The following is a 24,457-nucleotide window of genomic DNA, read 5'->3' on the forward strand; positions in this document are numbered from 1 at the left end:
TCTTCTGTGTACACATTTTTGGCAAGTTTTAGCTGTCAGATATCGTATTACAAGGCGTGTTGTTTGCATGCAAATGTGTACAGTACACACACATACGTTATCCCCTCTCGCACACACACTCACGAACACATTTAGGCTTATGACCCCCCCACCCCACCCTCCCACCACCCTTAACAATCCTTATGCAATAGAAAAGTCAGCCTTGGTCCACGTCTCTGCCTGTCTCTCGGGAGCTCAGTAATAACAGCGAGCCTTGTGCGGTGCTTATCGTAGTCAGATTTTCACGAGGCTTGGTGGGGATGAAAGAACCTCCTAGATCTACCTTATCTGCCTTCGAGTGTTAACCCTTGTGGTGGCCACCAAGACTGGTTGACTCTTTGTTCGACTCTGAAGCCTTCTCTCCCTCTCTAAAATCTGCATTGGATGGCTTAATCTGTCACTCAACTATCCAGGGGGGGTGGTGTATCCCTATGGGAAAACATATTCCGAGATTTGCCAGCCAACTCTTTCACTGCACTTCGTTTGACTTGGCTTGTTCGAAACTCCCTGATCGGTTTGTTGGGACTCATGTTGGAGAGTCGATCTAAGAGTGCTGGGAAACCTTTGCACACTTTGCAATTTTTTCTTTCAACTTTTGCGGACTCAGAAAAATGCTCAGACCATTGACATTGCTACCAGCTACCGAGAAGCAGTTTTCGAAACAATTTTCCGCCCAGGAGCGCGTGGCTGATACCTCTTTCGTGTCCGATCGTGAGCTTCCAACTGTGACCATTACAACAGCCGGGGATGTTCAGACCAGGGCAATTTGTATAGAGCAGATTTTTTTCAAGCTGTTTTGTCTATTTCATCTGATTGGAAAAACTCTTCGGATTCCAAGTGAAATTTACCCTACTGAGAATCCTAGACCCAGAAGAGGGTGTAGGATTTCCTGAAAAGAGGGCACAGGTAGGGTCAAAATGCCAAAAGATATTTGAAGATGCAAAAGGGGAAACTGGAGATGGATATACTCAGGAACAAAAGGAGTTTTGGGAAAGTGGAATAGAAGCAACTACACCTAATTTCAATGTAACCCAATGCTTTCAGTCTCTAAAAGGTATTTGAAGGTCCACTTAACAATCGCATCTTAACTGTTCCACCGATAGTCTAACCGATACCTTGACACGTACCCATGGTTGTTTTTGCTAAATAAGATAAGATTTCGAGATGTGCGTTGCGAATATGGGCTGAACATAGATCTTTATGGGTAAAAATGTCCAAAAAATTGACCATGATACGTGATTTCACATTCGCTAGACTAATGGAGGTATGTTTTTGTTTAGATAATATTGTTAACTTTTTGACGCCGTGACTGGTGGTGTTTAACGAGAAAGAGCTAAGTAATTTTTTATTTTTCTTTAATTAAATTTTATCCATGTTACCATGTCGTAAAATAATTTTATAAAAAAAGAAGAAAAAAATTGGGGTGATAAAAAAAAATTTTGAAATTTTTTTTTTTTTCAAAAAGGAAATAAGTTAAAAAAATATATAAATAATGCAAAAATGTTAGTTCTAGTATATATTAAAAAAAAAAAAAGAATAAAAAAATGAGAAAGCTAAGAAATTAAAATGAAGTAGCAGCTCCCGAGATCCTGCACAGCGTTGCTTAGACACTTGGCAGGGAAAGGGTTACTCTTCAGAGCACCGAGCCATCTGGCTGGGCTGGTTTGGTATAATCGAGCAGATTATGTTCACAAGACTCAGAGTTTAAGGCTCCTCACCCATAGAGCAACTCAGAAAAATCTTTTGTACAAGGCTCGCAAAAAAAAAAGCAACTTTTTTTTTTTTTTTTGGTGACTCTGAATGAATACACTTCCAGCAAACTACAGCTTCATGTCGATGTTTCTTAATAGATTAACACGGATGCCATGGTCAATCCAACCACCACGGTAAGGAGAAAAAAAAATTACCTATTAAGGTAGGCAGCTGAGACTGGGAAAAAGGGGGTGGAGGGGTAAATTTAGAAATTTAATCAAAAATTTTTGAAAAAAAAAAATTGAGTTTCAAAAATATTCAGCCTATTTTGCAGGTGTTTTTTATGTAGCATTTGGAAAAGTTATAGGTTTAGATTTTAGTTAAAAAAAATAATACATAGAGAAGAAAAAAAAAAAAATCTTTGTTCGCAAAAGGAATGTAGAACTAGCTGTAACAGACCTCATTTACCCCAGAGGCAAATTTTAGCCCTTGCAAAAAGTAGTCAAAAATCTCTCTGCTCTTACTGCTTTCCTGCTCAGGTAATGCACTTAAGCTGCCAGCTTAGTTAAACATTCGCCACCATTGTTTGTGTTGTTTTTTTTTTTATATTACAGTCTTCCACCCACATGTGCTGGATACTGTAAGTGTTCTCGTAGAGCGTGGTGATAGGGTTATTTACTATTCCAGCCATCTCTCGGGTATACTAATTCTGAACATACCATTTCCACATGCTTAAAAAGTTACTTAATAGAGTGCGGTATCCAAAAATAACGTCCCGTTCCTTAGGACACGTCAAGCTGTTTTATGGCCGTATTTATTTTAGTTAAGTGTAGAAAAATAAATCTTGAAATAATATATTAGGCAAAAAAAATTTCTCTATGTGTTCAGGTGCCTTTAGGAGGTTAAAATTCGAAAAACGTCACTTTAGGTGGTGATTTATAGAGTTGCGACCTCACCGGGTCGAGTGTTGTTTTTGTGTTGCTTGAGAGTCGGTCTTCTGGGTTCTCGTGGTGGGAATCAGTTGACGATGGAGTGGTTGGGTTAGGAGTGTCATCTGTGTTTAGACGTAGGTAGGTTTACAGAGAAAAAAAATTGAAAGTGCGAAAATGTTTGGCATGGACGACGATAAACTTGACGGATGGTAAAGGAGTCATCGCGACATGCATGGGCATAATAGATGGTTATGACTAAACGCTAAAGGGAAGCTCCGGGTGTTAAAGCGATGAATGATCTCAGCTAATTACTTTGCTCGCTCGAAAAAACCATTAACGTGAAGCATTTATGTGTGTTTTTGAAATCCTTAAGTCACAAGTTCACATTCTCTTGGAATCCTTCGCTTTTTTTTCTCCCCCCACCCTATCAGTAATTACTTTAAGGCAATGAGTTAGCGCGGTATTGGAATCTCATTTGGTAATTCTCGACTAATAGGATTGGACCGGATATTTCTAAATAGCCGTTGCCAGTTTGCTGTGAGCAAATCTTTGTCACGTGTTGATTTATTTATGGACAAGTGAAACCGGAATGCAACTTTTTGAATCCTCTCAGACTTGGTTTCAATTTTTTGGGGGAATTGTGTTCTTCAAGATGCTTATGGATTTTTTTCTCGAGCAGGTAGACTTGGGCCACGAAGTTCTACTGAATCTCGTAATAGTGGAAATGGCATGAGTTGGAGAAATTGGTAGACCTGTAATGGATTGTTTACTCCACTCTTAGATCTTCACCATTTTTGGCACCTGTTGCCCTCACAACAAGTTGAGGGCTTGCTTCTAGGAGTAATGTGTAGGCCCAGACATTAAGAAGGTCCTTTAGGCCAGAAATCACTATAGAGTCCACCATATACAGGGAAGCAGGTAAGTAGTTGAGGAATGAGGTGGTATGTAGTCAGAACATTTGATAAAATGTTAATTTTTGGGATTTGGGTTGGTAACCTACAGGTATGGAGGAAAGTGTTGGCAGTGTTGATGGTCCTGATGTCTTGAAGATGGTTCACAAAGTCAGTCTTTTTGATCTTGTTGTTTTATGTCAGATGGTACAACTCTATGGACTGTTCAACTGGACAATGGAAAAAGATCCTTAACATTCTATTGTATTTCTTCTTGTGAATATGTCCCTTCATCTTGTGTCTTGAGTGCCTATACCAGGAGTCATTTAGATCTTCCAGTTCAGAAGAACACTTGAGAACATGTTGTTGGCTAATATAATGTGACTGTAGGTAAGGGTCTTTCAAAAGGGAATAATACTAAATATTGTCATAGTCGAGAAGATGTTATCCTACTACTGAGATCCTCAGTGATCAGCTGAGTCAACCTTACAGAAGGTGGTCAGTTTCTCTACAGCACCACCGCAGGAGAAAAGAAGCATTACACATTTCTCAGTGAAATCAATAGGCTGCAAGTGTCGTGTACAGCTAGGTTGGGTCCTCCACAGTGGGTCATGTTCTTTAGAACCTCTAAAAGATGATGTTCTTTAGAACCTCTATGAGATGTGGGTCAATGACTGAGGGATACACATCTAGACACATATCTAGACTTGTATTTTGTTATATGGGATTTGGTTAGATATAGAGTAGGCCACATTCAACGACAACCCCAGTAAGATGAGGCTTGGCTGGGATATTCTTTTGGTGAAAAGCTAATCTTAATATTAAGGGGTGGCTTGTAGGACTTTTGTTGAAGAGGTCCTCCTAAAGAAAGGTAACCTTGGAGCATCTAGGTGGTCAACATGAGCAAGGGAATTCTTAGGGTCGACGGGATTCGTAAACTGGAGTTCACCCAAATGAAATTCTCATGGAATCATTCCAGTTTGTAAAATTCCCACCAAGGTCTAGATGTTGTAGATCTTTAAGATATTGAATGAGTTTTGCAACCAATTGTTTTTGCCTGCAGTAACTCACTGCCAAGTTTCCAGTGCAAACAAATGGAAACCTCCCCCCTTACTAAGACTTTCCTCCACTAGATCTGGGCCATGTAGACATGTCTAGTTTGTGGTGTATTTGGATATATGAAAAGATAGGCAGATAGAGATACTTTATTTCCAAGTGGCAATGCGTGTTTACATGAAATATAGATGGTTATTGCTATCGATGGTGTTTACAGATTGGTGGGACGTCTTTAGAAGAGTTGGGTTGTGTTGGGTATTACTAAGTTGCCCGATAGAGTGCCACAAGATCCAACTAGAGTCTATGACTCAATATTGAGCTGTAATATGAAGTAGAAGACAACCACCATTTTTAGATGACTTTGGGGTCAATCGCTTGCCCTTAGCCTCTATTACTTATGTATGGGTTGATCTTATATATCCTATAGATCTTATTGGTGATCTGTTGCGTGTACTATTTGGGAAACTGGTGGCCAATTTACGACAAAATGAAGAGGAGAATGAGAAATAGTTGCTTTAAAGGGGTTTCCCAGGCTAAATAATTGACGACGTATAGGTCATCCATTAAAGACTGTCACCTGAGCCCCCAGCTGATCAGCAGTTTGAAACAGCTGTAGGGTTCCGGTGAGTGCTACTTACCAATGACAGTGCTGTGCTTTTGTATAGTGGCTGTGCTTGGTATCACAGTTCAGCCTATTCACTTGAAAGGGTCCGAGCTTGCGATCAGGCTGTGTGGCCAATGAACGTGACATCACATGGCCTGTGGCAGGGTTCCAGGACGTTGGATCCCCACCTCTTCAGTTGACCCTTTAGATTGGTTTTCAAGTAAACAGTTCCCTTTAAGATTATAGAGATGTATTAATTCTATATCTAGACATGTATTTATGAAACCTTGAAGACGTTTATGGATGGCTTTGAATGTTTTGAGCACTTTTGGACATGACTTCTACGTGACACTACATGATCCTTATAGGGATTTCCAAAATTGAAAAAAAAAATGGTTATTTTCTTCTGAAAACAGCGCCACACCTGTTCACAGGCTCTGTACGGTATTGCAGCCACTTCAATACTCGACACAACCCCTGGACAGGTGTGGCGCTGTCTCCGGAAGGAAGCCGCCATGTTTTTCTAATCCTATCCAATCCGGTACAGAATTTTGTTACTTGTGACCATAGACTGGCCCATGTACAGGGTTTCAGGTTACAATCGGGGGTTAAATTTAAGACATCCAAAGCCAAATTAACAGATGTGCACTTAGGAATGCGAATGAACCTAAATGTATTTAAGACTCCATTGTCTACAAATCAATGCCTAGAAGGGATGGAAGTAAAACTATGCCTGCATTTATGTTGTAAAAATTTGGAGCGGATCCAAAAGAAAGAAGCTTGTTCTTCGGCTGTACCCACGGCTGACATATTAAGTGCACTTCTCAGGACCGGGCCTGAGTGGAGGTTACCTATGTAAGAAGCTGACGGCACTTGTTGTGTTGAGGACGATGACTTGTTACTATAGTAATTGTACTTGTTCCGCCATATACCCTTCAGTTTACAATAGCCACTTTTACACCATTGTCTTTTTGATATCCTTCCCACTTAGTCATAGTGTTTGTCTTCATCATTAAGTTTTTGCTTTAGGGAGTGGTAACAGTGAAGACGTGGAGTACAATACAGGCCCACTTTAATGATAGGGTAAATGGTACAGCCCAACAGATCACTCCCTCTTCTTAGTATGGTCCATCACCTCGCCCATGGCCCACCACCAGTTGTGGTACATTTGGGTATGTTTTGTGTGGCAATCGTTGGATGGTGCCTCCAACTATACAGTATATACGTGCCTAATGCAGGGGAGTAGCTATATAGTGCAGAGGTAGCAGTCACTACTGGGCCCGGGAGCCTCAGGGGGGCCCAAAGTCCTGTCTATAGCATTAGAAGGTTCACCCATGTCTAGCACCGGGATGATAGACAGCACATGGTAAGTGGGGGCCCTGTTACCTTTAAGCTTTACCTCTTCTTATGAGCATGTATTTATGTATCAATTTATATCACTGGCATCCATGTATATGGTCAGCGGATAATGGTATGGCTTATGGTAAGCATACAAGTACTTGCATCATTACATGTAGTGTGTATGTGTAGGCATGTATCTATGTATCTGGTCTGTGTACATACATGTGAGCATCGATATATGTTACTATTATTTATTTATATAGCACCATTAATTCCATGGTGCTTTACATTCTTAGTATGTCATAAATCAGTCCATGTACTCAATATGTTGACTGTGATCTGTGGGATATCTGTGGAGGACTTGGTGCATTTAAATGGATTTTCCAGGAGCCAAATGTGGGTGACCCATCCAATAGGAGATCGGTGGAAGTCTACTGCCTCTTCACTAAAAGCCAATAACAGTGTGTACATTGTGTAGTGGTTATGCGTGGTATTACATTGTGTAGTGGTTGTGCGTGGTATTACAGTGTGTAGTGGTTGTGGGTGGTATTACATTGTGTAGTGGTTGTGCGTGGTATTACATTGTGTAGTGGTTGTGCGTGGTATTATATTGTGTAGTGGTTGTGCGTGGTATTACATTGTGTAGTGGTTGTGCGTGGTATTACATTGTGTAGTGGTTGTGTGTGGTATTACATTGTGTAGTGGTTGTGCGTGGTATTACATTGTGTAGTGGTTGTGCGTGGTATTACATTGTGTAGTGGTTGTGCGTGGTATTACATTGTGTAGTGGTTGTGTGTGGTATTACATTGTGTAGTGGTTGTGCGTGGTATTACATTGTGTAGTGGTTGTGTGTGGTATTATATTGTGTAGTGGTTGTGCGTGGTATTACATTGTGTAGTGGTTGTGCGTGGTATTATATTGTGTAGTGGTTGTGCGTGGTATTACATTGTGTAGTGGTTGTGCGTGGTATTACATTGTGTAGTGGTTGTACATGGTATTACATTGTGTAGTGGTTGTGTGTGGTATTATATTGTGTAGTGGTTGTGCGTGGTATTACATTGTGTAGTGGTTGTGCGTGGTATTACATTGTGTAGTGGTTGTGTGTGGTATTATATTGTGTAGTGGTTGTGCGTGGTATTACATTGTGTAGTGGTTGTGCGTGGTATTATATTGTGTAGTGGTTGTGCGTGGTATTACATTGTGTAGTGGTTGTGCGTGGTATTACATTGTGTAGTGGTTGTACATGGTATTACATTGTGTAGTGGTTGTGTGTGGTATTATATTGTGTAGTGGTTGTGCGTGGTATTACATTGTGTAGGGGTTGTGCGTGGTATTATATTGTGTAGTGGTTGTGCGTGGTATTACTTTGTGTAGTGGTTGTGCTGGTATTACATTGTGTAGTGGTTGTGCATGGTATTACATTGTGTAGTGGTTGTGCGTGGTATTACATTGTGTAGTGGTTGTGCGTGGTATTACATTGTGTAGTGGTTGTGCGTGGTATTACATTGTGTAGTGGTTGTGCGTGGTATTACATTGTGTAGTGGTTGTGCGTGGTATTACATTGTGTAGTGGTTGTGCGTGGTATTACATTGTGTAGTGGTTGTGCGTGGTATTTCAGTTGAACCCCATTCACTGGACCAATGAAAATAACGTCATAGGCCTGTCAAGTGGAAGTGGCCTTCACACTCTTTGAGCAGCTGATTTGTTGGGGTCCCAAGTATTGGACATCCACTAATCGGATATTGATAGCCTAGTCTAAGGATAAGTCATCAATATGTAACTCCCAGAAAACCTACTACACTCAGCCATGATATGTGGGGTTACAGGAAGGTCCTATATAGGCTATTGCTTGGCATGGTCCTCACATTGGACATCTCATCTAAGTTTCTTTTCCTAACTAGTGAAGTATGGAGACCCCCATGTCTTGGTCTTTCGTACCCTATGACAAGTGAGAATTGGTGTAAATATTCAGATTTTCAGGAAGTTTTGAAGGAACCTTTAACCATCTCATGTGTATGGGTATATCCAACTTTGCCACAACAGTAGATGTCGGGGGAGGTAAGGATGGACCTCTTGGATTCCTACATACCTCATCCTGCCCCATACACACATGGCCTAGCTGATCACAGGGGGCTTTCAAAAGTCAGATTCTCCATGATCACTCGATCTCTGGGTCCACATGAATACAAAAAGTGGTTGTCCAGCTGGGACAAGTCTAGGTAGTCTTCCATGCCCCATCAGACAGATACCACCCATCATTTTTCTGACTGAATGCAGCTGACATCCTTCCTTTTGAAATGTTATACCATTGTAGTCTAGGGAACGCATAAAAACCTTTTCTTGCATGTTTAAGTCAAGCTCGAAAAGTTTAGACAACTCTTCATTATAGTTTACAATTCACAATTCACTTGAGTACAATTGAAATCAACCACAGCGAAATCCAACCGTAAACCTCAAGTGTTTGTTTGTCTGCGGTAACCCCTTACCAGCCCTCTCCGATCTGCTCCATCCAACCTTCTCTAACGTTGTACGTTATAGAAAGAGACTGGAGTAGACTGGGAAGACAATGACCTGACCTAGAACGGCATGAAGAAGCAAATATCTTCCAGTGTTTTGTAAAGAACCATTGTGAGGTAATGCTTGTAGACGTCGCCAATTATATGTCTAATAATAACAGATATAGAGTATTGTGTAGAAGGGCTTAATGGGGTCTGGGTGACTGAAGAAGGACACGTTCAAGATGACCACACACTTATAGGGGGTCTCCAGGAAACATTCTAACCTTAGGGGTAGCAAGGATCGACGTAAAACAACTGGTCCTCCTTCTGTCTACTTCAGTTCTAAGCCAGATCAGAAGTAGAAGGCCCACATGACCAGTCATGGTCTCAGTGGTCAATGGTAAGAAATTGGTGATGTATTTGAGTGATTGGCCTCAATAGTCTTGTGAGTCCTTCCACTTCCAGTCCAGCCAATGCTGGTCCAGTTTGAACAGGGATCGGGGTGCACAATGGAGCACCAAGCACTGACCTCCTTGGTCACTAGTAAGGGATTAGTGAGTGATTGGCCTCAGTGGTCTTGTAAACATCTCCACCTCTGATCTGCCCATTGCGGACACCGGAGGGAAAGTGGACTTTGGTTGTAAAATGAGCACTGTGGATAAGTGAGTATTGCTTTTTTGATTTACATCTACCCCAGCTGCCCCCAACTTTGTAATATTTCCAGGACACCCCTATTAAGATAAGTTATTGGCCAAATGTTCATCCAGTTGGTGTTGTTCCCAACTACTCCATATACACACTTGCTCGACTCAATAAACAGAAGGGATTAAGCCCCATGATTGTGGGTGACTTATCTACTTTAAGAATACAAGGATGGTGGTGGTCTTCCATTCTGAACTCCGTACAGATTGTTGCAGCTATCTGATGGCCACCTTATTTAACTCAAAAGTCAACAGTGAAAGACTTAGCTTGAACTGGAGTCGCAGGACCCGCGCAATCCCTGTCTGAGCAGGAAAGCTCCTGGTGGTGCCGCGGTGCTGTGACCCCTACTTTACTGTGTAACAACTACTTTACTTACATGTCTGTAGTAATCTTATTGGAGTTAATGGTCAGGGATGGTCATTGACGGTCTGTGTAATGAGAATGACCCATATCTGAGCTGAGAGGATTAGTGGATTATTGCCTAACGGAATGGAAGGGACCGAGTTATCACTAGTTGTTAGTAGTACAGAGGTCACTGCTCGAGGCAATATGGAAGATAAAAATTGTTTAGTCAAGAGTCCTTTTAGAATATTTGATAAGAAATATCTATTTATCTCTATCTATCTATCTATCTATCTATCTATCTATCTATCTATCTATCTATCTATCTATCGCCTATCTATCTATCTATCTATCTATCTCCTATCTATCTATCTATCTATCTATATCTATATCTCGTATCTATCTATCTATCTATATCTATCTATATCTCGTATCTATCTATCTATCTATCTATCTATCTATCTATCTATCTATCTCTCGTATCTATCTATCTATCTATCTATCTATCTATCTATCTATCTATCTATCTATCTATCTATCTATCTATCATCTGTCTTTCATCCATCTATCTATCTCATATTATTCTATTCTATTCTATTCTATTCTATTCTATTCTATTCTATCTTATCTATCTATCTATCTATCTATCTATCTATCTATCTATCTATCAATCATGATGATGATGAATATGGGCCATGGCACGTCAGTGTGTGAAATCCAGCCCTGTTGGATTGCAGTGGGACCATATTCATCAGTTCATTAGTTGCGACTTGACATTGCAATCTTATGTTGCGCAGTCAAAAACCCATTGGTTAGCCCTGGCCTGGTGTAATTCTTTGCCTACAACCCCCAAATGAGGGCAAATGATAGGAGAAACCTACAAGTATGAGACTTCCAGTTATATCATGACTGAGGACAATTACATCTCTTTAAGTCTCTTAAGCAGGATTTAGAAGGAGAGAACTGTAACAGGTCTGCCCAAATGCAACCAAAGAATCCGCTTAGTCAAGGAATTACCCATGACGTTGTAACTGTGACTTCAGAGGATTTCCTTTTGTCTAATTTCAGATCTTTAGGAATATTTACTGAAATAGAATCATAGAATCTTGAGTATCTTGAGAATCTATTCTTACATATAGTATCTAGAATATCTTCCAAGTCTGTCCTATAAATCCCATAACTTAAGGCTTGATGTTCCCTTTGGTTGTAATCAAGGGTTGTTCGATTACCTGTAGTGATCTATGGAGAAATATCCAACCTCAGCAGGTATCTAAATGCAAGTAGTACATGAGTGTAGTAGTAGTGCTAGCCAAGGTCATAAGACGTGAAGGTCCAACTGAGAGGAACTAAGTACTGTAATATCCGTGAATATGGTAATATGAATGACCTTGGTGGTTGTACACCAAGACTGTGTCACCAAACTGGTTTGTCTTAGGGTCAATCCTAAGGATGTTGTCTAATTGGTCCCATGATCTTCCCTATATAGCCCTTCTATAGGGATCTGGACTTCACTGCAAGGAAACCACCAGGAGAGTTTTGGTGTTACATTAACTTCTGGAGGGCTTTTGGAAAGTCTTCTTACTAGCATTTAGACATGGGCAAACCTCTCAAGATTCCTTTTGTTTTGTGTTTGATTGTTTCCCGTTGAACAGGTTTGGATAGAATCGAAAGTGAAATTATTATACTCTGGCGTCTCCGCTTTTGAGCCTCCACATGGCACACGGGGCTCTCTCACGGTCTTCTTAATGACGACATATGGCCATGGATGTGTTGAGTATCATGACATCATGACTCTTGGCTTGCCCATGTGACCACTGTGGCCCAATTACAGGTCTCCGAGATGGCCCAGTACTCAACATGTCACCAAGAGATGAATTCAGGTCAAACCCGGGTCATGCTAAAGTGGTTCATCCAACTCTACTATTATTTTTGGCCTACAACATCCAAAATGCCATGGTATTCACAGTCACCCAATGGATTTCTTAGATGTGAAAGTCTATATTATTTAGGATAAATGGCCTACAGATGAACATTAGACGATGATCTTGGTGGTTGCCCTGCATGTACGGTCTCAATTGACAGCTGTTGTTTTTGGGTTCATTCATTCATTGAGATGTTACGATCTAGGAACATGGTTTTGAGTATTTACGTAGCTTAAAAGCTTATTCATGTGAGGTGCTTCCTTCGGGAGCCGCCTTGTACTGACGTAAAATGGGTCTAGGTGTGACCCAAAGAAGAGACACGTAACGCAAACTCAACGAGAAATCTTATACATAAAGAAGACTTTCTATGTTATGGGAACTAGATCAGTGATGGTATTGATAAGGAAATGGACTCATTTTAAGGAATAGTTGGGGTAGGCAAGCACTGAGATGTGGGGTCAGACTGGCCCACCATGGTACAAGGATGTCCTCTGGTGGAGGATTTTTACTGGTTATCTATTTTTTATTATTTTCCATTTCCTTTCCTATTGCCATATGAAGAAGAACGGACCTAAAACCAAGTACTGATAAAAAGTTTTTTTAACCCTCCCAGTATTATTAATCTTTGACTGTCTTGCTTATTTGGTACGCTCTTAGTCGCGAACCGTACTTGGCCGGGAAGACTTGGCTAGTTAAACGACAGAATCTGAATTTCTTACCTTCCTGTTTGGAATATCATATTTTTGGCTTTGGAAAGCTGCTAGGAAACATCAGTGAGTCTTGTAGCGGCTACCCTTTAACTAGGTGAAGATGAGATAGCGAGCACAAGTGATGACATTTTACAGTTGGCAACCTTCTCCTGTGAGAGGTTTATGTATCGGATTTGGTTTACTCTCGAGTAAAGATGACTCTTACGAGGGAAAGGAACACTTTTGACTTTAGGGCAAATGAGGGTTGACCCTGTTCTCGTGGAGAAACTTGATAAACACAAATTTGGTGGCTTGAATTACCGAAGCTTACGACATCGGAAAACATATCTGGTGCCAATTATGGTCTTATTACAATTCTCCACTTGCAGGGAACGTATGAAGTGTAAAGCTGGCCACACACTTTCAATAGCTGTTGGCTTGACATTCATTCAGACCACCGCTATTTTTCAAGGGGTTTTCCAGGACTATAATATTGATGTCCTGAGGCTAGACCACCACTATTAGATTGGTAAAGTCCTACAGTTGTGACACGTGGTCAGCTGTTTGAAGAGTTTGTGACACTTGGGTGAGCTTCACCTCCTCTTCTCAGGCTAATGTCATTACATCCTTTGGTCATATGGTCATGTTGAGTCCCATTCAAATGAAGGGGGTTAAGCTTCAATACCAAGCAAAGTCATTTCATAGGTCCAATCGTTTCTTAGAGGTTCCTTGGGCCCACTAAATAAAATGATTCTTGGGACCCACCATCCAACAACGCCTAGGAACTAGACCATAGTACCCTTCAAAGTTGGTTGTCTTCTGCTGGTCCATTATAGTTTTAGAACCTTGGCCACCAGAAGATACTTTCATACTCTGGTGGGCCAGTCCAACTTTGCTTTTTTACCCTCACATACTGATCTGTAGTTTTGGCCTACCTAAGTTTATTGTATTTGGCCACCTCTTAACCATTGTGGAGATGTCACAAAGCATAGCTGGTACCAGAACAGTTACTAGGGTCCATGTCTATCTGGGCCAAACCTTCTCATCACTCATGAAGCCGAACACAGAGTAGACAAAACACACTGTGACTTGTTTGTTCCAGGACCTACATTCTACATTTCAGCACCAGCCCTACATAAGACTTTATTACCTGATAGAACAACTTTTAGGACAATTATAACATCTTCTGGTTGGGTTCAATCCCAAGACTGCCCAATGCTGCATGGTACCTTTTAGGGCCATGGTAGGTACAACTCTCATCATGCTCCATTCACTTCCATGGGAGTTCCAAGAACAGCAGAGCAAGTATGCATGCTGGGAATTGTAGTTTTGCAACAGCTGGAGAGCCGAACGTTCCCTACCCCTGTTTTAGGGTATGGGGGTACCACAAAGACCCTAGCTCGAGGATCTCTAACTTGTGGCTGTATAATTTAGAACCCAAGTTCTAAGTGATGCTAGACTGCAGAATTGTCCTTAAGGAACCTCTTCTATGATCTGAGAAAGACACTGTATTCTTGTGCTGGGAAAATCTGTGTTATCAGGAAATGAAGTAAATCATTGACCATCGAGTAGATGACTTACGTTACATGGCCGACAATTCATTTAGACGGTTAGCATGTAATATGACATCTCCCCCAGAGCCCCCACCTCATTCAGACCTTAGCCTGGCCAATGGCCATACAGTACACATTAGGTAGCTGATTAGGCCTACAACTTTTTCTCCCAATCTCCCCCACATCCCCCCATAGACATACTTGCCAACATTTGTTCTCATTCACTGTTAGGAAGAATGACTGTTCTCATGCCTGTATAACAAATTTTTGGGTGAGGCCAAGCCCACAAATATTCTGCCATGTTACCTTCTGGACATTGCTTTGACCCTTTTTTGTGATGAGGACAGGAAGGGAGCACCAAACAGATGATCCCGGATTCCTGGGTATTGGACCACCACAAATCTTCAGTTGATGATCCATCCTATAAAGTCATCGATTTAAGGGATTTATAGGGTTGTTTGGTCACAGTAAGTTAATCTACCCACAGCATAGGGGGTAACTTTATGACCAGTGGAGGCGCCATCTTACAGCGTGCATGTAGTTCAATGGGACTACCAAAGGTAGCCAAAACTCTGCACTCGATTATTTCTGGAGATCCCATTGAAATTTGCCCCACTAGAGGGTCCATTCAAAACAGGAATGCAAAACACCCCAATTCTCATAATCTGTGACCCCCCCACCCCATGACTTGACATGTTCTCCTGTTGTCTATGGCACAGCTCAACAGTCTCTTTTCCAAGACGGACAGGGCAAGCTGGATTTTAACCAGTCAGTTTGACCCCTAGGATATGACTGGGGCCAGAAAAGTCTGGCGGCCCCTAATCCCGTGTTGATATCTCCGTCGCACATGTTTGGGGGGAGTCAGGGGGTGCAGCTGTTAGCTGAACTATCATCTAAGCTAATACAGGATGAAGTTATGAATTAGAATTTTTGATCATTTTTTTATTTTCAGTATAAAGTATTATTTAGTTCAAGAGAAAATCCTCAAAATGACGGGGACTCCGTTACAGCTTCTCATTCAGTCCTGATGGTGCGGCCCCTGCAATCTATACATCAGCCCCCCCCCATCCCTACAAAATACCAGAACATTCTATGATGGGAATACCCGGCCCTTATACCTTTTATTACCATTATTACCACCTGCTATCCAATTGGGATATTTTTCGTGAATCTTGTTGGTATCGGCCAGGCTTCGACTCTTCCATTACATGCTCATAAACCTGATTTTCATGCACTGAATAGAAAACGGAGCAGAACGTTGCAGAGTCGTGTCTGAGATGTATCCATGCCCCGTAGCCATTCATGTATTCATGTTATGTCTTATTTATTTCTCCTACTTGTATAGAACTTATACCGCGCTTCTATAGATATTGTCAGTCTCTGTCCCATATAGGGCTCACAATCTACATTCTCTATCAGGATGTCTTTGGAGTGGGGAGGAAATAGATAGATAGATAGATAGATAGATAGATAGATAGATAGATAGATAGATAGATAGATAGATAGATAGATAATATAGATTAATATGAGATGGATAGATGGATGGATAGATAGATAGATAGATAGATAGATAGATAGATAGATAGATAGATAGATAGATAGATAATATAGATTCATATGAGATGGATAGATGGATGGATGGATAGATAGATAGATAGATAGATAGATAGATAGATAGATAGATAGATAGATAGATAGATAGATAGATAATATAGATTAATATGAGATGGATGGATGCATGGATGAATAGATATATAGATAGATAGATAGATAGATAGATAGATAGATAGATAGATAGATAGATAGATATGAGCCAGACAGATGCATGTACGAATGGATGGATGGATAGATAGATAGATAGATAGATAGATAGATAGATAGATAGATAGATAGATAGATAATATAGATTAATATGAGATGGATGGATGGATGGATGGATGAATAGATAGATAGATAGATAGATAGATAGATAGATAGATCAATAGATAGCTATATACTTGTAGATAGATAGATAGATAGATGTGTTACGAGTCACCATATCAGGGTCTCGTGCCACGCAAGCTAACCTAATGGTGTATCTCAAGATGGTTATTGGATTACGGGGGACGCTGGATAGATAGGTTATATTCACACCTGCTTTAGAGGCTCCATTAGGACCAAATGACAGAGATCCCATAGATGAATACCTTGCTAAGAATGCTAGGTAAGGTATAAAAATAAGACCTCATTGGTAAAAAAAAGGAATTTTGCACCTAGCGCCACCTTTTGCAAGGTAGCTCCCTATAGATTAATACCTGGTTTTCAAAGATGGGAACCTCTTCCGTCTGGAGGAATCATACTTTAATGGTTATTATTCCCATATTATGTCCTTAGGTTTTGTTGACAGACAGGTATTACTCTATAGGGTGCTACCTTCTAATAGGTGGTGCTAGGAGCAAATTTCACTTTTTCACCAATGAGGTCTTATGTGTATTCCTAACCCTATGTGTATATAGGGTAGTGGTTCTTGTACATACTGTACATCCTTACTTGACCCCTACCCGTAGTACCATCTCAGTCCTCCATTGCTTTCTGTTGATAACATAGCTTTCCTTTCGCAGCAGGGCTGGAGGGGCTGGCCACATATTTGTTCTATGTAGCGTTGACAAGCTGGATCATGATTTAGGAGAGGACATTGGTGCAGGTTCCCATGAGAAAGCGCTCTGATCACGGTCCCTGACTCACAAGGTCAACTATGTTCAGCATGTCAACAATGGTAATAGCATTCACTGCTGGACTCGTGCGCACAAAACATCCATTTTCAGAGTTTTTAATGTGAACAACGTCTAGATGTAGACGCATGAGATAGGAGACGAGGGCTGTTTAATAACAATGTCAATTCGAGGGTTGAAGGTGATCTCATGTTCTGCTCAGTGGCCCGAACGATGCCCCTCTGTCCCCAGACCGTGTCACCAAACCTCATTGCAATGTGCTTGGCATCCCCCGACTACTGGAATAGATTCAGATGTAGAAAGATAAAATAAATGATCAAAAGTTGACTTTGTGATGGATGTGAGGAGTGTGTGGGAAAGCTCGGCCTCTGCTTCTAATATCATTTCCCATGCAATTCAATCTGATTTGATGTGGCCATAAATGTCCTTGTTTTTATAGAAACGTTGGCAAGTTTAAGGGAATGTGACTTTCCAGGATGGCTTTAGTAGGAGGTGCAGGTTTTAGGTTATATAAGGCTAGCTTCACACCATACATAGAATATGGCTAGCTTCACTCTATGCATAATATATGGCTAGCTTCACACCATACATAGTATAAGGCTATCTTCACACCATACATAGTATAAGGCTATCTTCACACCATACATAGTATATGGCTATCTTCACAACATACATAATATATGGCTAGCTTCACACCATACATAGTATATGGCTAGCTTCACACCATACATAGTATATGGCTAGCTTCACACCATACATAGTATATGGCTATCTGCACACCATACATAGTATAAGGCTATCTTCACAACATACATAATATATGGCTAGCTTCACACCATACATAGTATATGGCTAGCTTCACAACATACATAATATATGGCTATCTTCACAACATACATAATATATGGCTAGCTTCACACCATACATAGTATATGGCTATCTTCACAACATACATAATATATGGCTATCTTCACAACATACATAATATATGGCTAGCTTCACACCATACATAGTATATGGCTAGCTTCACACCATACATAGTATATGGCTATCTTCACAACATACATAATATATGGCTAGCTTCACACCATACATAGTATATGGCTAGCTTCACACCATACATAGTATATGGCTAGCTTCACACCATACATAGTATATGGCTATCTGCACACCATACATAGTATAAGGCTAGGTTCACACCATACATAGTATAAGGCTAGGTTCACACCATACATAGTATAAGGCTAGGTTCACACCATACATAGTATAAGGCTAACTTCACACCATACATAGTATAAGGCTAGCTTCACACCATACATAGTATATGGTTAGCTTCACACCATACATAGTATATGGCTAGCTTCACACCATACATAGTATAAGGCTAGCTTCACACCATACATAGTATATGGCTAGCTTCACACCATACATAGTATAAGGCTAACTTCACACTATACATACTATGAGGCTAGCTTCACACCATACATAGTATATGGTTAGCTTCACACCATACATAGTATAAGGCTATCTTCACACCATGCATAGTATAAGGCTAGCTTCACACTATGCATAGTATATGGCTATCTACACACCATACATAGTATAAGGCTAGCTTCACACCATACATAGTATAAGGCTAGCTTCACACCATACATAGTATAAGGCTAGCTTCACACCATACATAGTATATGGCTAGCTTCACACTATACATGGTATATGGCTAGCTTCACACTATACATGGTATATGGCTATCTGCACACCCTACATAGTATAAGGCTAACTTCAGGTAGGTTGCATAAGTTTAGCTTTACACCATAGGTAGGTTGTATAAGGCTAGCTTTACACCATAGGTAGGTTGTATAGGGCTAGCTTTACACCACAGGTAGGTTGTATAAGGCTAGCTTTACACCACAGGTAGGTTGCATAGGGCAAGCTTTACACCATAGGTTAATTTTCACTTGCTAGCTCAATGGCGCTTCTTTCACTGTCAAAACTTTTAGACACTTTTGGAGCTGACTTTTAGGGTCCATTCACACAGAGTAACGTGCCGCGTGACTTGGCATGTATACGGCGTGTGAGATTTTGAGTGCCGTAAAAGCTCCCATTGAATTCAATGGGAGCCTGGATCGTATACGTCGCGTTATTTTGCGGCCGTGATTTTGTGGAATTAGGATATGGCTTTTTTTAATGCTTTTTTTTACATGATGCGTTTTATATCACATTTTTTGTAAGCGGTTTTTGCCTTGTTTTTTTTTTTGCTCCAGCTTATCGTATGAACCAGGAAACTTCCTTTTAAAAAAACTGATGTGTTTTTTTTGTGGTTTTTGCAAAAACCATGTAAAAAAAAATGCATCCAAAACCACATAAGGGTCCGTTCACATGGAGTAACTTGGCGCCGTTTATGGCGCCGAATTCTCCGTGTCGAAAAAAAAAAGCCTCCCATTGATTTCAATGGGTGCCGCTAGCTTTTTTTTTCTACGCTTGCTAGCCATAAACAGTGCCACATTACTCCGTGTGAATGGACCCTAAAAAACCACGTTGAATTTTTTTTCCGCCTCAAGATAAGTCAGGTCGCTACTGACTCCCATTGAAATGAATGGGAAGCATTTTTTGAGGCAAAAACCTGACTCTGGCTAGTGTGGAATTTGCTCATTCGGTCTATTCCTGAAGCCGAACAGGTCTTGTTGCACACAGCAACCAATCAGAGCACAGTTTTCATTCTTCCACAGCAGATTTAAAAATCAAACCTGCGTTCTGATTGGTTGCTGAGTAGTTGGGCGCTGACAGGTGCTGTGTGGGGCTGATCGGTGGGGTTGCCAGGTATACTAATAGAAAATTTGGTCTTTTTGCCCATAGCAACTAATCAAGGCTTTAATTCAGGCCTGTGACTGGTATCCCTGCACGTACCCATTAGTATTGTGAAGCTTTATTGATAGTGACGCACACAATGTACACGCACTAGAAAACATCTAGAAAATGTAGGCTGATAGCTGCGAGCAAGGATTTACTAACACAAGGCTTTATAGGAATGTGATATCAAAGCAAAATTTTAGCCCCGCCCACACTGAGTCGCTCAGGAGGGTAAATATGGGGGATGAAACATCGTCGGCTATCAATAGATGAGAACGTTTTTGACTTTATGCTCTTACAGCTCACATGCCTATATTTTAACGCAGAAGTCCGCATGTATCCCACGCCCGAACCAGAGTAGAAAGTGCCTGAACTCTTCGTCCCCTTGAGTTCAATAGGATTTCATGTTGCTGTTAATACAGAGGAAGAATTTATTGTTGTGGCGTTGAGGAAAAAGAAATATAATGTCATCTATGCAAATCCAGACAGCAAATCTGCGCACGACGGAGCCTATCAATCTTTCTTTTAGGGCGCAGTGCTCGGTGGGAACCAGATCCTTAGTAGTGATATTGATGCTGTTTATGGGAGATCACTGGGTACAAAATGCAGGTTATCTTACAACAACTAGTGTCTCATGGCTGACAACTAGAGATGGACGAAGATTTGTTTCAGTTCGGACTCTGGTTCCTGATTTATTTCATGTCGAACAAGTTGGATAGAACCAAAAGTGAAATGATTATACTGTGGGGTCTCTTTAGGCCCCACGATATAATAGGTGGAGGCCCAGGGGAGGTGTAAAAGATAAAAAAAATAAATCCATTTTTATATTCACCTTCCCTCACCTCTTTTGGATCTCCTCATGAAGTCCAGCACTCTCTCCATCTCCTCAATAACACCGCTGAGATCTGGGAACCTGTTTGTGGGGCTAGGTTGATGTACAGGTTTTGCTGACACTAACCTATCTATCTGCAAGACTGGGGTGATATGCTGGTTCTGCTGACACTAACCTATCTATCTGCAAGACTGGGGTGATATGCTGGTTCTGGTGACACTAACCTATCTATCTGCAGGACTGGGGTGATATGCTGGTTCTGGTGACACTAACCTATCTATCTGCAGGGCTGGGGTGATATGCTGGTTCTGGTGACAGTAACCTATCTATCTGCAGGGCTGGGGTGATATGCTGGTTCTGGTGACAGTAACCTATCTATCTGCAGGGCTGGGGTGATATGCTGGTTCTGGTGACAGTAACTTATCTATCTGCAGGGCTGGGGTGATATGCTGGTTCTGGTGACACTAACCTATCTATCTGCAGGGCTGGGGTGATATGCTGGTTCTGCTGACACTAACCTATCTATCTGCAAGACTGGGGTGATATGCTGGTTCTGGTGACACTAACCTATCTATCTGCAGGACTGGGGTGATATGCTGGTACTGGTGACACTAACCTATCTATCTGCAGGGCTGGGGTGATATGCTGGTTCTGCTGACACTAACCTATCTATCTGCAAGACTGGGGTGATATGCTGGTTCTGGTGACACTAACCTATCTATCTGCAGGACTGGGGTGATATGCTGGTACTGGTGACACTAACCTATCTATCTGCAGGGCTGGGGTGATATGCTGGTTCTGGTGACACTAACCTATCTATCTGCAGGGCTGGGGTGATATGCTGGGTCTGGTGACACTAACCTATCTATCTGCAGGGCTGGGGTGATATGCTGGTTCTGGTGACAGTAACCTATCTATCTGCAGGGCTGGGGTGATATGCTGGTTCTGCTGACACTAACCTATCTATCTGCAAGACTGGGGTGATATGCTGGTTCTGGTGACACTAACCTATCTATCTGCAGGGCTGGGGTGATATGCTGGATCTGGTGACACTAACCTATCTATCTGCAGGACTGGGGTGATATGCTGGGGTCTGGTGACTCTAACCTACCTATCTGCAGGACTGAGGTGATATGCTGGGTCTGGTAACACTAACCTATCTATCTGCAGGGCTGGGGTGATATGCTGGATCTGGTGACAGTAACCTATCTATCTGCAGGGCTGGGATGATATGCTGGTTCTGGTGACAGTAACCTATCTATCTGCAGGGCTGGGGTTATATGCTGGTTCTGGTGACAGTAACCTATCTATCTGCAGGGCTGGGGTTATATGCTGGTTCTGGTGACAGTAACCTATCTATCTGCAAGACTGGGGAGATTTGCTGGTTCTGATGACACTAACCTATCTATCTGCAGGGCTGGGGTGATATGCTGGTTCTGGTGTTAGTAACCTATCTGCAGAGCTGGGGTGATAGGCTGGTTCTGTTGACACTAACCTATCTATCTGCAGGGCTGGGGTGATATGCTGGTTCTGGTGACAGTAACCTATCTATCTGCAGGGCTGGGGTGATATGCTGGTTCTGGTGACACTAACCTATCTATCTGCAGGGCGGGGTGATATGCTGGTTCTGGTGACACTAACCTATCTATCTGCGGGGCTGGGGTGATATGCCGATTCTGGTGACACTAACCTATCTATCTGCAGGGCCGGGGTGATATGCTGGTTCTGGTGACAGTAACCTATCAATCTGCAAGGCTGGGGTGATATGCTGGTTCTGGTGACACTAACCTATCTATCTGCAGGGCTGGGGTGATATGCTGGGTCTGGTGACACTAACCTATCTATCTGCAGGGCTGGGGTGATATGCTGGTCCTGGTGACACTAACCTATCTATCTGCAGGGCTGGGGTGATAAGCTGGTTCTGGTGACAGTAACCTATCAATCTGCAAGGCTGGGGTGATATGCTGGTTCTGGTGACAGTAACCTATCTATCTGCAGGGCGGGGTGATATGCTGGTTCTGGTGACACTAACCTATCTATCTGCAGGGCTGGTTCTGCACAGGAGCTTTCGGGATCCTTATATCAACAGCACAAGTCTCTCAGTCAGACGAATGTCTAGACTGGATCTAAAAGTCCCAGATGTGAGAAGTTTAGGATCTGTTTAAGTTTTCAGCCACTGAATGGAAATACAAATGTTAGACGTCAGAGATAGTGAGGAAAATCCTTTATATGTGAAATGAACTACCATAAATTGGATTGTGCCATAAACAACCATGTAAAAAAAACCAACATTTCTTCAATTATTTTTATGCTTTCTCATTGTATGATATGTCCAAAAATCTAAATAATTTCTAAGAATTCTCACTGAACAGCATAATATATCAATACCTAACATGCATATCCAATGATATGATCATATATATATATATATATATATATATATATATATATATATATATATATATATATATACATATATATATATATATATATAATGTATAATAATATAAAAAGTTTTTAGTAAGATTTTATTAGAGACTTTTAGAGTACGGCATTTGGTGAAATTTGGTCCGGGTCCTTGTCATGAAGTGGTTAAGCATCTACATTTACTACTCCACGGCAGGAAGTTGTTTAACTTGTGAATTTTTATTAGAACACATGTTTACCATGATCTCTGGAATTAAACCTGCAAATAGGCCTTAGAGACCCCGGCACTGATATCGTAAAGGTATTGGCACGTAGCCTAATACAATATATATAATATATAATGGCAAAATACGCTTGGTAAAAAATATTTCTGAAGTTGTATTCTCTTTAGGAATGTGGATGGGTAGAATATATTATTACATGTTGTGTGGACTAGAAAAAACGTCATCAATATACCGTAAAAATGAGACTATATGTGAGGAGCGATGCTGTACTCTCATTCTATAGATTAGCATGGTTGTTTAGTAAAAAAAAAAAAAAGCAGAATGGGTAAAAATCTAGATCGTTTTAAGGAAAATCCTAATTGGCATACTTGCTTGAGACTACTGTATAGGTCCCTTTCCTAAAGAGTTGCCCTAAGGCTTTATAACTTTATAAGGCTCCCCTGCAGCACAATAACAGAGGAAATGAATCATTCCATGTTCTCAGTTTCCCTTTCTTTTGTAGAAGATATTCCGATTTGGCTTTAATCCCAGACCATATCTCTAGGTTTCTTGAAAATCAGGCATTGGTCTGTAGGGAGCTTCCTTCCAGAAGGTGGTGATAGAGCAAATTATGTTTTCAATCTTGAAGCTTATTTGCATATTCATATTCCACATTGAAAACATAAGGGTTATCTAAGAACCTGTCGACACATTCTACCCCAAAATTAGGCAGAGATCGGAGCATGGCGTGGAAAAAATAAACTTCCTGATGGATTCAAGTCCGAGGCTTGCCTGTTCAGAGGTGGCAGAAAGCCAATGGGGTCAGAAAATTAAGTGAAATTGATTTTGTCCACCTTGAATTCCTCTCTATTTTCCACCATGTGGATGTAGCTTAAAAGGTACAATACATCTTCAATGACCCTTAGTCAACCCCCCGATGTCCCCATACGTGTACATGCCTAGCATGACTGAGTATGTGTTCACCCTCAATAGGGCAAAGGGAATAAACCACCATCATTTGTTACAATGTATATCCCTTAAGAACAAAGAATTGAGCAGGTTCAAATCCAACATGCCCAATCCTTTTTTGAGGGGAGAAAGTTGGTACACCCCCATATATACATTAGATGTCCGACCAGTCGTGCGGATAGGGATGAATTTAGCAGATGTACAT

General features: G+C 41.2%; 1 protein-coding gene across 3 annotated transcripts in view; it reads left to right on the forward strand.

The window, feature by feature from the left end:
- The first annotated feature begins 202 nt into the window (after window positions 1-202).
- The window catches only part of NTF3 (neurotrophin 3), a 42,206-nt gene continuing 17,951 nt past the window's right edge, over window positions 203-24,457 (forward strand). Inside the window, exon 1 of one of the 3 annotated variants that reach the window (XM_075275099.1) lies at window positions 203-1,093. Coding sequence is in view for 1 of the 3 variants with exons in the window: in XM_075275098.1 (XP_075131199.1) it covers window positions 1,905-1,925 (21 nt within the window). In the remaining 2 variants the exon portion in view is untranslated. Of the gene's footprint in view, window positions 1,094-1,739; window positions 1,926-24,457 lie in introns of those variants that run through there. The other 2 variants (XM_075275100.1, XM_075275098.1) reach the window with 2 other exon arrangements.

The sequence above is a fragment of the Leptodactylus fuscus genome, chromosome 5 (genome assembly GCF_031893055.1).
Source record: "Leptodactylus fuscus isolate aLepFus1 chromosome 5, aLepFus1.hap2, whole genome shotgun sequence".
Taxonomy (NCBI): Eukaryota; Metazoa; Chordata; class Amphibia; order Anura; family Leptodactylidae; genus Leptodactylus; species Leptodactylus fuscus.